The sequence below is a fragment of the Gobio gobio genome (genome assembly GCF_949357685.1).
Source record: "Gobio gobio genome assembly, chromosome: 1".
NCBI classification, from domain to species: domain Eukaryota; kingdom Metazoa; phylum Chordata; class Actinopteri; order Cypriniformes; family Gobionidae; genus Gobio; species Gobio gobio.
The window spans coordinates 66,873,599-66,888,145 of NC_137097.1; the positions used below are offsets into that span (position 1 = coordinate 66,873,599).

Here is a 14,547-nt window from a genome sequence, read left to right on the forward strand (position 1 = left end):
AGGATTCTTTGATAAATAGAAAGTTCAAAAGAACAGCATTTATTTGAAATAGAAATATTTTGCAACATTATAAACGGTCACTTTTGATTTATTTAATGTCTGAATTAAAGTTATAATTTCTTTCAAAACTAAATTCCACCATTATTTGTAAAAAGACACTTTTTTGAGTACTTTGACTATGGGATCATTTGTTATAATGAGAATATGCCAATTAATAGTCACTAAGAAGGCCTAAATTTCATATTAAAACAATCATGAAGCAATTATGACAATTATGAATTATGAATGAAACAATTATGAATGAAACAGCAATAAAACAACAAAATAAATGGTTTTAAATTGTATTTTGTATTTAATGAATATAAAATTATATCATAAACCATGCAATTTAAATGTGACAACCTGCTCTGACATTTATGAAAAATACCCTTGCACTGAAAACACGGTAAAATCCTCTAAAATAAGTACAAATATTACTTTAATGGATAAAATGCAGGTTTTAGGTTTGTAACCAACATGCAATATTAACAACTTGCTCCCACTGCTTGTGTTTGGAATTGCGTATAAATCTGCAGGTGTGTCTCTGATTTCGTTGATCACAGTTGATGTCACTCGTCGCTGCAAGAGCTCAGTTTTTACTGCGTCTGACTCATCTCAGACTTTCTTTCAGAACTCAAAACAGACCTGCAGAGAGAGAGGAGGGGCAGACTGCCCACACACACACACACACACACACACACACACACACACACACACCTCTAACCTCATGCTTACACACCTTCACACACGGCCCATGTCTCTGAGGTGTGAGGTTATACACGAGTGTGTGTGTGTGAGAGTGTGTCCAGTGTCTGACACAATAGACGACTGCGTGTGTGTGTGTGTGTGTGGGTCAGCCGCAATGGTTTTGTCCACGCTGGCATGTCCTCACGATAGCGCGTCTTAGCACATGATTCTCCACGGCCTCCACCTCCCTCAACGTCTGTCATGTTGGTATTTATCACATTTTTACACTGTCTCTCACTGTCTGATTCGAGGCCGGCCTCCTTCCCCTTTTAAAAAAATGATTCGATCGGCCTCTTTGTCTCTACTTTTCTGTTATTGTCTTAGTGTCTTTCACGTATAAGAGGCAGAATCCGCCATCACGTCTGTCTTCATTATGCTGTTTCAGGGTCACGCTGGGTCACACCCGCAGGGAGGGTCACGGACGCACAGCGGGCAAAACCAACAAAACCCAAAATCTCTCTCATTAAACCTGCATGGTCTCCCCAATGGTCCACACTCCAGAAAACGGATACAAAACAAACACTATATGGACCAGAAACTATATCAAATATATTGTAGAACAATACATCAGTCATCTTAAGAAACAAATGTATACATTTTTCAATAATTAATAATGATTTAATATGTGCTTCAAAACCTTTTATATCTTTAAATGTAGCAATCACTTTAATTAATTATAGACTAAAACGTACAAAATTCCACCTCCACCAAATATTTAAATTCAATTTTTTTTTTCATTTGATTTTTGTTTTAAATTTGTGATCATCTTTCATGTCCCAGCCTTATTTTCCTAATTTAGCTTGGGTATTTAATAATAATAATAATAATAATAAAAATTATTATTATAGTAGTTGTAGTATTAGTAGTTGCTAGTATTATCATCAGAGCATGACATTTTTTATCATATATCATATAATAATAATGATGATGATGGTAATAATAATAATAATAGCCTAATAAAAATAATTATTAGCCTATTAGTAGCCTAGTAGTAGTAGTATTAGTAGGCTAGTATTATCCTCAAAGCATGGCATTTTTATCATATAATAATAGTGATGATGATAATAATAGCCTAATATTAATTATTATTATTATTATCATTATTACTAGCTTTTTAGAGAATATATATTTCATAGGAGAAGACATGGTCATTTCCAAGTATTTAAAGACACTGATGGTTCTGATCATTTTAGCCTAATATTTCACCATAAGCTTTGTTTTCACTATGATGTCTTTAAACATACATAGCTATTATTCATATGACAAAACAATACAATACCTGGCTTTAATAAAATCCAATAGCTATTTTAAAAAGCATTTGCCATAAATATCACTGCTGTGCTGGCAATGAAAAGCGAGGTAAATGAATTTAAACGGGTGTTTTTTTTTTTTTTATTCCTCCGGTTTTGGGGTAGCCTATCTCATAAAATGATCTTATTTGCTGCGCGGATATTGATATTACTTTCTAACATTTCGTTTAAATCTGTTTCTTATCAATATAGTAGTAGCCTATCTTATTTGAGCTAGACTAGTTGTTAGGAGTTATTTTTAAAGCGTTGGGCTGTAATTGAATTCGTCTTTCGTTCAGGAGCCTCAGTATCATTTTCTCTGTTCCTCTAAATAACCGGATAAATGCGCCCGGATTCGACATCATTATACTCAGTAACCGAATATAATATAATATAATATAATATAGTCATGTAAAGTGTTTTAACAGAAAGAACCCGAAAATAATCACCAGGAAAAATCATCAATAAGCTATTCACCAAAGGCAACCGCGCGCTCTCTCGTGTTGGATTGAATCGCCAGTCAAATATCTGACAATCTTTTGTGGATTCTTGAAAAGCAGTGTTTCTGTTTATAGGCTTCCAGTGTTTATCATGTTTTTTTTTTCCTTTATTGTTGCGCCAGCTCAGTAAAACTAGGGTAGCCTAATGATCACATTTGATTTATAGTGTAACTTTGCCTATTTGAAGTTCTTAGTTTAAATGTAGGCTATAGCTAGTCCTCTATTGATATAGCTCCAATATCTAAACAAAATAGTTCATGTATAGGTAATAATAAGAGAAATAAGGTGAGTGAGTAGGCTAACGTTTTATTGATTGAGAAAAGTTTGATAGGCCTTATAAAAAAAACATTTCCACCACTGCTTAATTTCTCGCAGCTTGTTATTTTATTAAAAGTGTGACTTGAATAAAATGTATGCCAGGAAAATGTATTTGCTATAGACCTATATGCCAATAAGTTGTGCTATTTTTGTAGTAGGCTATAGCTTATATTATTCAAAAGTGTGCGTACTTGGATGATCAAGTAATTTTCTTTGGCCAAACTGATTTTTTTTCTGGATTGATTGGAAGGTGCTTGGGTGTGTTTTCGTTATTATTAATTGATTTTACCGTCAGTGACAAACTAACACAAATGATTCTCTGGCGCCTGACAGCAAACACTGTTTCCAGCTCGTTCATTTCCATCCGACTGCTGGCACACACTTGATAGATGATGTCTTCTCTCTTTTTAAGCATTAATATTGCAGGAACAGGCGAAGGGGAAAAAATAACAGCGATTATTTTTAATTGAGCTGGCAGAAATCTCAACTTGTGGTCAAAATGGCGGACGTCAGGCGCAGGTAGTATCACGCGCCGCTGATGTGACTTGGCAAAACGCTGAGAAACTAAGTCACTAAACGTTGCTTTACTAACTATTAACAGGATTTCAGGAATTACCTGACCTCTTTGAGCAGCAACACGCCTCGTGGTGGGATCTTAGGTGAGAAACCAGGCCATATTTGTGTGTTTTGTGGTGACAGGACAGAAATAATGATGAATTGTTATGCGTTGTGAACATTTTTAAAAAACATGTAGGCTAACCCTTCAGTTGGCTTGCTAGTTAAGTTTTTAGTGATCAAATATTTTTTACATGTCCGAAAAGATATATTGAAAGGCCCAGACGTAGGCAATGACAGGTTTAAAGGAAACATCAATAGCAAAATAAAATGCACATGTTCAATATAGCTTTATTTAGAATGATAACAAAAACGAACAGTTCTTGTTCATTAGCTTAATAACTGTAGGGTTGACACAAACAACCTGGCGCATTAATATAGCACTGTCTGTCACTTATTAACGAAATATTTACACACTCGTTTTTGTTTTCAAAATTTAAACGACGCTTCGCATATTTTAAGACGATAGAAATGTTTTTTAATTGTCCAAGTCCTTGATTTTTTTTCTTCTTTCGTCTTTTTAAGTGTTTCTGACAGGCATAACAACAGAGTCATGCGTTGCACCTTATGTTTATGAGCAAATTGTGGAAAATATACTTATGTATATTATTGATTTATGATATTTTAGTAGGCTACACAAGCAAAGATAGTTTTTGTGTAGTGATGAATAAAGCAAAAAGTGTCTCTGTACTCAGTCTACCCCCTGTCTAGCTGTTTATCTTATACTTGAAATTTAAATAGTATAACAGTTCAGTTTTAATAATAATACTTAGTTTTTTTAATGAATAGGCCTACTATTTACAATTGTAATTAAACAAAGTATTATTTTAAAAAGTAATACTATGTTTTCGTTTTGTCAAAGGCTTTATTTTGGCCTATTCTCGGACGCTGCTAAGTGATTGTGCTTTAGGCAAGTGAATTTTCAAATGCACATGTTGATCAGGACCTAATTATCTCATAGCCGCACTGGTAGGAAGCCATTAAGGGCTGTGTTTCAAACAGAGAAGGGATTGTTTGAAATAAAGGTGCTGCTTTTATTGAATCAAATGCATTCATAAACAAATTCTGCTCTCCTCTGGTTGTGTGCTTCAATTAGCATCTTATTAGAGACCTCAAGCAGGTGTTGGTTTTGACACATAGGCTCAGATTTGAAAGAGGAAACACTAATGAAGAGTTTTACTGCGATGGGAGAGCGTTATCACCACGCATCCGTCCAATGAGGTTTCCTTGGTCTCTCATTTAAGAGACATTTGCATATGTTTGCTAATCCAGCATTTCAAATCAATTTCCTTGTCTTGTTTTTTTGTGTGTGGGTGGGAAGAGTGGCGTCCAAGCAGTCATTCAGTGATTTAGTGTTTTTTTTTTCTTTTTTTTTCTTTCAGAAAGTCAACAAGACTTGATCAGCAGCTCCGTCTATGTCTCGTTTAGGGTTCAGATATCTCTCCGCTTTATGCTGTAAGCAGCTGTTGTTTTATAGGCCTATTCTTTTTGATTGCATGATGGAAGTATTCCCAAAACTCGGACGGAAGATTATGATTACATGTGGAAAAATAAAACGCAGTATTTGCACTCGCAGTTAAATCATTTGATTTCCGACGTGGGAAAACCTTGAGTGATCTTGTAGGATCTGTTGTCGTACTCATTGAAACATTTCTTTGCTGACACAACTTCTGGTATAATTGGACCCCCCCCCCCCCCCCCTCACAAACTCAATATTTATTCACGGTCAGTCCAAACAACTTTTGCAAAGTTTTTTTTGAGCAACTATTCAGCTGTAGGTCAGATATGCTTCGTTGAGCTCCTTGTGTTGGGTGTTTTTCGCAGACAAACACAGCATATGTTTGTTTTAAATTAGAGATGCACATGGGGAGCGCGGGGTGCGCGGTCGCTTTCGTCTTTGTCTCGGCCGCTAAATCCACAAGCAGCTGCCGGCTGCAGGGTCTGCTGGGAGTTTCGGAGAGAGAGAGCGAGAGCCGTGCACTTTCTCCCATCAGCCCGTGCCAAGGTGGCATTACGCAAGCCGGGGAGAGAGGAGGTGGAGGGAGGGTCTGGTATAGCCACGGCGTTGGTCACCGCAGACTTAAGAACACAGTTGCCATGACAAGCTTGATGGGATGCTGAACTTTGCCTCGGTGGTGGATCGGAACTTGTCAAACTGGCAAATTGTGCACCATCGGACTGGACTGGGTGCTCTTGCTCGCTCCCTCTCTCTCTCGTTCTGCCACCAGCCCCCCCCTCGTCCTCTCTTTCCCCTCCCTTTCAGCTCTTCAAGCTAACGTATTGGCTGAGCTACAGGCATCTTGTTGCCAAATAGGTGGGCCCTATACTCGTGTTGGCAAAGACTCAGGCAATGGTTAAGGAAAGAACGCGGAGAGGACGAGAGAGCGATCGAGGGAGAGAGAGAGAGAGTTGGAGAGAAAAGGAGTAAAAAAAGCAGCAGCACTTGGGTTTGCCAGCGGTCCTGCGAGCTCGTCCAACATTGATTCGGTTCTCTTTTTTTTCCTGCCTGTATTCTGTGCTTTGCATTAGCCAGCACACACACACCCCCCACCCCCACCCCCCTCCGTGCATGCATGTGCGCGCGTGTGCCTGCGTTGTGTGTGTGTGTGTGTGTGTGCCGCGCGCTCTCTGAGTTTTCTGTCGGATCCAAAGATCTAAGAAAACGCTCATTGCTCTTTGCCAAGGATTTTTTTTCCTGCATTGTTTAGACTTTTTTTTAATTTTTTTTATTTGGAAAGCGAAAGCATTTATTTTGAGCGCTTCTGCCTTTTCTAGTTCAATTTTTTTTTTCTTGTGCGCACACCTTTATTTTGTTTTGTTTTTAATTTTTAATTTTGTTTTTTTTTCTAACCAATTTTACCATCTTGTAATTTTTATTTTTTTTACCTGGAAGCGTTTGCAGCGAAAGCAAATTTCCTGATCTTGAAATTAACTTCTTTCCGCCGGCAATTGGAGCATCTCCAGTCTTCTTTCCTTTTTACCCAAGTTTTTTTTTTTTTTTTTTCTCGCCAATTCTTCATCCTTGCCAAGCCAGCAGTTGTTGTTTCGGCGTGAGTGGCAAAGAACTGGTGCGGGTGGATTTTTTTTTTTCTATCCTCAACGGCGTGCCAAATTTATGATGAGAGTGCAAAATGGTAACTACCAGCCTTTCTCTCTCTTTCTGCTCCTGCCCGTCTGCAGTGTGCTTTTCATGGTGCTATCTCGATTGTCGAAATGTGAACATGCCTGGATTTCTGCAGCACAGCAGCCCGCAGAGAGCTTTTGATGGCAGGTCTTGAAGGGACGCAGTTTAACCGCGGTCTTGTTGTGGCGAGAGTTGGCGGAGAGGGTCTGGGGCACGGCGGGCCTGGCACTGGGGCACCGTGGCGCGGTTTAGGCTTTGTCACTGAGCGTTGTGTGGTGAAGGTATTATTGGAGAGCTGAATGAGTCTTCCGTTGCCGTGGGGATCGCCAAGCTTTTCTTGGCCTGACTTGAGCTAAAGAAGCTGCTTTCTGTGAATCGCAGAACCCTGGAATTCCTGCACTGCCTCTGCAATGTTTTAGCTCGCGATTTACCAAAGTATTTTATTTATTTAGAATAATTGTGACTGAGCTTAGGGGGATTTTGATGCATGCTTCTGTGAAAACATTTTTTAAATTGAAAGTTAATCCTTGTAATGGACTAAATTGATTTGTGCACTACAAAACTAATTTTCTCAATCTGTATTTTTGTGTTTATTTCAAGTAAAAATCCTTAAAAAAAGAATAAATGTACTTAAAATAAGGAAATATCCTGAATTAAGCCTACTTTTCTTAAATGTATTGATACTTTTGATTTCAGCATAAAACTCCTAAAAACGTATTCAGATGAACCTACAGTAATCCAGGATGCATTCTGTAGATATTTTTACCGGAAAAGCAAGACTAAAATGTTATTTGCAGAAATTAGAGCCCTGAAATTCCTCTCTCTTTTTGTCGTCCACCAGGATGAATTTCATCCCTTCATCGAGGCTTTGCTGCCACACGTCCGCGCGTTCTCCTACACCTGGTTCAACCTCCAGGCCCGCAAGCGCAAGTACTTCAAGAAGCACGAGAAGCGCATGACGAAGGACGAGGAGCGCGCCGTCAAAGACGAACTCCTGGGCGAGAAGCCCGAGATCAAGCAGAAGTGGGCGTCCCGTCTGCTCGCCAAGCTCCGCAAAGACATCCGCCCGGAGTTCCGTGAGGACTTCGTGCTCACCATCACGGGGAAGAAGCCACCGTGCTGCGTGCTGTCCAACCCCGACCAGAAGGGCAAGATCCGGCGCATCGACTGCCTGCGGCAAGCGGACAAGGTCTGGCGCCTGGACCTGGTGATGGTTATCCTGTTCAAGGGAAGCCCGCTGGAGAGCACGGACGGAGAGAGGCTGGTCAAGTCGCCGCAGTGCTCCAACCACGGCCTCTGCGTGCAGCCGCACCACATCGGAGTGTCCGTGAAAGAGCTGGACCTGTATCTGGCCTACTTCGTCCACTCGCCAGGTGAGTCCCACCGCTGCGTAAAACCCGGTTCAGGAAACACAGTCCAGTTCAGTTCCGGGCTGGATTCCAACAACACACTCCAATGCAAATGTATGCAAATACAGCCTTTGTTGTGTTTATTTCTTTGTGTTTTTAGCTTGGTGTTGTGATCATTTCTGTGAAATTGTGCACATGATGACTTTTTGCTTGACGTTGTGTGTGTGTGTGAACTGGTTTACAGGTCATGTATGTTGTACCGTGTAACATAATGCAACCATGTCTCTGATAGTTGTGTTCGTGTGTGTGTGTGTGTGTGAATGTCAGATTGTGTATCATGGCAGTGACAGCTGGCCTTCTCCCAGCTGGTCTCACACACACACACACACACACACACACACACACACACACACACACACACACACACACACACACACACACACACACACACACACACACAGGTCAGTTACACTGCTGCCCTTAAATGCACACCTAAAATCAGAATGATCACATTTTCATAGACACAATCAATTTAAGTTCAATTTTTTTTTATCAATTCATGCATTTATTTATTTTTACATTTTGCTCAGCATTGAAATAAATGTGAAAATTAAATATTAATATCAGACCATTGGCATTGTTTCCAATTTTAATCAAATGTTATTCATGAAACGTCTCGATAAAGAGACTACAAAGTCTTTTTTTTGTTTTATACTGCATTTTTTTCTTTTTTATATAAATTAGGATATTTTTCCAGATTTTCAGGTGTAATGTCTTTGCCATTAATTTTTATAATAGTAATAATAAACAATATAATTACCAGGATTAATAACAATTATTGTTTCATTTAATGCATTTTATTCAGTTAGTTTTATGTAAATGATTTACTATTTAAATCATTTTTTAAATTTATTTAAATGCATTCTTTTATTTGTTGTTTCTTTATTTATTTATTTAATGCATTCTTTTATTTGTCGTTTCTTTATTTATTTAATGCATTCTTTTATTTGTCTTTTCTTTATTTAAATGTATTTTATAAGGGTTGGGGTTGTGGTTTTGTTGCATTTGCAAGTATTTCTTTGTCAGATGCACTGTATGTTGGACACTAAATTGGTGGCAGTTCCTGGGAAAACAGAAATAGAGCCTCGCAAACAGCACAATATTATATCTGCAGTTATTTGCAGGCAGCTCAGATATTTAGCTATTATCTGTGCACTCAGAGTATGTGAACAGGCAACATTTGACGATGGTTTTCGCCTTTGTTGTGACACAGAGCCATAATTCTGTTTGTTGGCAGGGGCGCTGAAAGAGATTTTGTTGCCCATGCCGAGTTTCCCTTTTGCTCCGTGTGGAACTCAGCGTCAGTTAGCCGGTTCACCATGCCGTTCTTTTCCTGTTTAACGGGATGCCAGGACTCGGATTATCTCCTGCTGACCCGGCCGAATCTCCTGTCTTAATCCGGACGCTATTAAAACGATGGCTCATTGTTCCGGCCACATCCGCTTTACCCACTGCAACGTTTGTTCCTTTTCCTTAAACACTGACAGGCCCTGTTTCACGTAGTCGGTATTTTCTAAAGATTACTCTCAAAGCAAACAGTTTGCATTTATTTTTTCGACTGCAGTTTTAAACGGCTAGAGAGAGCAGCAGGAGCGCCTGCCAAAAAGCAGGCCTGGTTTAGATCACCTCTGCTTTTGCTGTCTCTGAAAATCAGCGTTTACATTTCGGCCCCGGCATTTGAACAACAACATGCACTGTGATGTTAGAAAGCACGATTCGCGTATAATTTACACCTCAGGTCCTGTTTCAGCGGCGCATGCTGGACAAGCGGCCGTTTGGTGGTTTATTGAGGAGATGCGTGTCGTATCGCCCTTTGGGAGCGATTAATGACGTTAAACTCTGCAGAAACGCGCCGGTTAAATACCCAGGAGCACGATGCCGTAATTACGCTCCGTCTTCTGGTCGTACGCCGGCTGTATTAATGATGATGATGATTAATGGGAGATGTTGACGAGCATCTCTCAGATCGGCCGTCTCTCGCCGCTCCAGAAGAAAAAGTTTCTGTTTTTCTTCTGAGTTTGTCAGAATGATGGATGCTTTCTCTCGGGTTTAGTCATCTCTGGAGCTCACCACGTCATGCGGCTTCCATTATCGCGCAGTCATGATAAAAACATGTGCCTGCTCTCATCTCTAATCGAGCCGTGTCCAGCCCAGACAGCCGATGAAACGCCCGCCGCGATGCCAAGTTCTGTAGTCGGACGACGGCTATACAGCTCTGTGTTGTAAAGCCCAGAGAGAGCGGTAGACGCTGAAAGGAGGGGAACTAATGGTGGCCTTTTCCTTTCAGAAAAGGAAATGGATGTATATAGTCGAATGACAATAGGCTCTTAAAGTGCGGTCAAGCGTTAAATCACTTGTTTCACAGCGAATCATCTATTCAGGATCGTTTACACAGCTTTCAAAGGTGTTCGAGATCACATCAGAGAGGTGTTGCGATCCGAGTTTAAAAATGAAGACTGTGGGTGTCTGCTGACAGTGTTTAAATTAATGGTTACATTTATCAGTATTTTCTGCAATTATTTTAGTAGCTACAGTTTGGGCATCCCTTCAGAAGTGAAATAAAACTATGAAAGCCATAAGATTGGTTGCCGACAGACCTTTGGGCAGCTGCGTTTCTTCTTGGCCTGTAAACAAGGTGTCGTGGAACAGTTTCACGCTGCTCCAGGCTTTGAGGCCCGAAACCAGACCCACAGCACACACACACCGCTTTGGTCACCTTCACATTTGATTTGATTCGGACGTGGTTATAATTTTGGAGTTTTTTTCAGCGATGCAACGGAGTTGCTTGGATCACATTCAGGAAGCTGGTTTTCCTGTGTTTATTGTGTTTGTGTGTGAGAGAGTTTGTTTAATTACAGGTGCTGGAAAAATATTATTCCATTTGGATTTTGCCACTTTGTTGCTTTTAAAAAAAAAAAAATTTCTCTCGGTATGTTATAACTGATTTGTTTAGAAATTAGAAAATGGAGAAATATTTGTTTCAGTGATGGCAGGAAAAAAAAACAATATTCAAAAGTTTCATAATTCCATATCAAATATAACATTTTAATACAACTATTAATGTTCATACAATCAATAACATACAATTTTTTATTTGTTTTTGAATGACCGTATATATGAATCCTATTTTTTAAGTTATTTTAATATCTTCCATTTTGTCAACAAATTTCTATGCTGTAATTCATAAAAAAATACAGCAAAAAGACATGAAACATTATTTTAATGACATTCTAGAATATTTTATTGATGTATTTATAATGTAATTTTTAAAAAACTTGTTTAGTGTATTATATTTAGTGTGTGTGTGTGTGTGTGTGTGTATGTGTGTGTGTATGTATGTATGTATGTATGTATGTATATATATATATATATATATATATATATATATATATATATATATATATATATATATATATATATATATATATATATATATATATATATATATATATATATATATATATATATATATATATATATATATATATATATATATATATATATATATATATATATATATATATATATATATATATATATATATATATATATATATATATATATAATATATATATATATATATATATATATATAAAATATATATATATATATATAAAATATATATGCAATATTCACTCAACCGTACAGCACACATCATATCAGATGCTGTATATTTAATAACTAATTTTATGTAAATAGGATGGAAAAAATGCATGAGAAATGTTGTGTGAAATCAAACCGAAATGTTTGATCTTTTGGGGAAATTTTTTGGTCCCCATGAGGAAAACATCTTCTAAATCACATTAAATGATATTCTTTTGAAAATGTAAAAATTGCGAAAGTTTTCTGTGATGGGGTAGGTTTAGGGGATATAATATACAGTTTCTACTGTATAAAAGGCATTATGTCTATGGAAAGTCCTTATAAAACATGGAAACCCAACGTGTGCGTGTGTGTGTGTGTGAGAGAATCTTTCTAGTTGAGTTGTTTTTTCCTCTGTTATAACACTCATTTAGCATGATCTCATCACCCGGAGAGAAAGTCAAAAACAGCAGAGGTCAGAAGAAATCTTTAGATGAGAACAAATGGCACAGCTGAGATGGAAAACAGGAGAAATGTTAAAAGAGGAGAAGGATTGACTTTGGCTCGCACTGCTTTTCTTTACGGCCTTTCACTTGGATAGAACAGGACGAGTAAAACTTGCAGAGGTAAAACCGACATGCCCCAAACATATAAGCAAACAAATGTAACAAGAGATATTAATATTCTCTGGCAATTTAAAAGAAATCAACAATGACTACACCAAATGAATCCTCCTCCTCCTCCTTATCAACCATTAATTATTGTTAATATTACTATTTGCATTGTTGCATTTGTTAAACCAGAGAATGGAACAGCGGGCAGAGAATAAAGACGGTGTAAAATGCCAAGATGGAAACAAAAGCCGGTCTGCGAAGGGAACTTCGACTGGTGTGTGTGTTTGGCACTGCCGCGCGGATCTCAGCTTTTCAAATCACGCCACACGCTCTGCCAACATCCCTCTCTCTTTCCCAGCCTCTCCTTCCATTTAACCCGCTTTTTCAGGCCCTATCCTCTGCTTTTCCCTCTCTCGCCATCTTAACACCTCCGTCACGACGCCGACGGGAAAAACGAGCCCCTACACGATTCCGTATAGAAAAACGGCTTTCTTTCGCATGTATTTCAGGGCTGATTTTTTTTTATTTTAATTTAAGCATTTCTCTCCCTCTCGCTCGCTCTCCTTTTTTTAATGATTCAGGAATTGGCCACGGCAAACAATCCCATACGCTGCGATAGCCATGTTCCAAATCAAAATGGAGAGTTTGGCAGCGCTGACTTTGGCTGCCGGGCCTCTGTCTGGGATGTTAGACGTGAAAAAATACTAGTTTGATAGATCATCCGGCTAATCGTGTGTAAGTACATATATTTTTACACAAAATAGCCCTTTTACGCGTCACCGGAATGGTCAAACTGTCGCCGGCCGAATTAAAAAGCGTGTTTAAACTTCTAAAGTGTGTCAGTGGAAGCAGCTGGAGCTGGCATGACACTTTTGACAAGCGGGTTTTACCAGATGAGAGTCCGAGAGTTTGACATGAGCCCTTATAGGAATGCCGTGTGGCGTTATTTATAAATGGGTGTGTACGGCGTGCTATGAGTGACACGGCGGACAGGCTAATAGCGGCAGTCAGACTGAGCGAATAATGATTGGAAAATGAGGGCTATTATTGAACTAGAGTAAACAGCACAGGACTCTGGTGAAAAGACCTCATTCACCACAGCGCTGGAGTGCAGCGGCTTTCTTCTCCTCAGGGGTCCTCCTGCCGCTCTCAGAATCCGCCTTTTGTTCGCCGCAGAGACGGACAGAAAGAGAGAGAGAGGGGATGAAGCATGCGCCGGTCTAACGAGACCTTCGTTTTGTCGTGTCCACGAGGCCGTTTCTTCACCGCAACAGTAGACGCATACAAACTGCCCTAATGAAATAAAAGCGGACAATACAAAGTACCATGGTACCGTCACCTTTTTTTTTTTTTTCAGCTTGGTACCTTTGTAATGCGGTAAATCTGCAAAAGTTTACCATGTTACGTCGAATGGTCATGTGGCAGAACTACAAACTATACAGTCCCTTGCAGACATTTACTGTGTTTACCATAGTAATACCTGCTGATTTGTATTTCCCCTTACAAAATGACCATGTTTTTTTCATGTACCATGGTGATATAGTAAATATTTGTCCCTCTGGTTTGTTTTTTTATTATGTTAAACTAACAAATTGATTTGTTTTTTCTCTTACAAAGATTTCCATGATATGGTAACGAAAATTACAATTGTACTAACATGTGTTTTTTTTTATACATGGTACCATGGTGATGCAGTAAATATTTTACACAGTTTTTCCGTTACACTAACAAAAAAAGTGCCATGTTTTTGTCCAAGTGTCTCGACAATACCGATGTAAAACAGTAAATCTATTACCTTTCTTACTGAAAAGTGTGTCAGACCACGGTACTTTTGTCCAAGTCCTGCTGTTTTTCTCTATTGAAATATGGTGTTTTTAAAGTATTCATTTAATTCCCTTACCAACATGTCAACATTTACCATAGTAAATTAACAAAAGGTACAATGGTACTACCACTTCTTTCCCCCCACTTGAACTTGTTACATCACAGTGCCATTTATAATACAGCAAAATCTTATATTGGTATATTGGAAAAGTACCATTTATACAAGTAAAAACTTACCTTACATTTTTAAATGGTAGTTTTCAACATTGATAATCAGAAACGTTTCTTGAGCATCATAGAATGATTTCTGAACGACACTAAAGACAGCTTTGAATTCGGATTTGATCACAGGAATACATTTCAATTTACAGTATATTGAACAGTTATCTTACATTTTAATAACCTCTCACAATATTACTAAATAAATGACTTAATAATCAAATAAATGCAGCCTTGGTGAGCAGAAGAGACTTTCAAAAACAACAT

General features: G+C 38.5%; 1 protein-coding gene across 22 annotated transcripts in view; it reads left to right on the forward strand.

Annotated features, from left to right (window-relative positions):
• Positions 1–14,547, forward strand: part of nfixb (nuclear factor I/Xb) — a 203,752-nt gene that overhangs the window by 69,033 nt on the left and 120,172 nt on the right. For 18 of the 22 annotated variants that reach the window (XM_079828366.1, XM_079828379.1, XM_079828376.1 and 15 more), the window contains one exon: positions 7,474–8,005. In XM_079828366.1, coding sequence (XP_079684492.1) covers positions 7,474–8,005 — 532 coding nt within the window. Of the gene's footprint in view, positions 1–5,842; positions 6,643–7,473; positions 8,006–14,547 lie in introns of those variants that run through there. The other 4 variants (XM_079828364.1, XM_079828372.1, XM_079828373.1 and 1 more) reach the window with 2 other exon arrangements.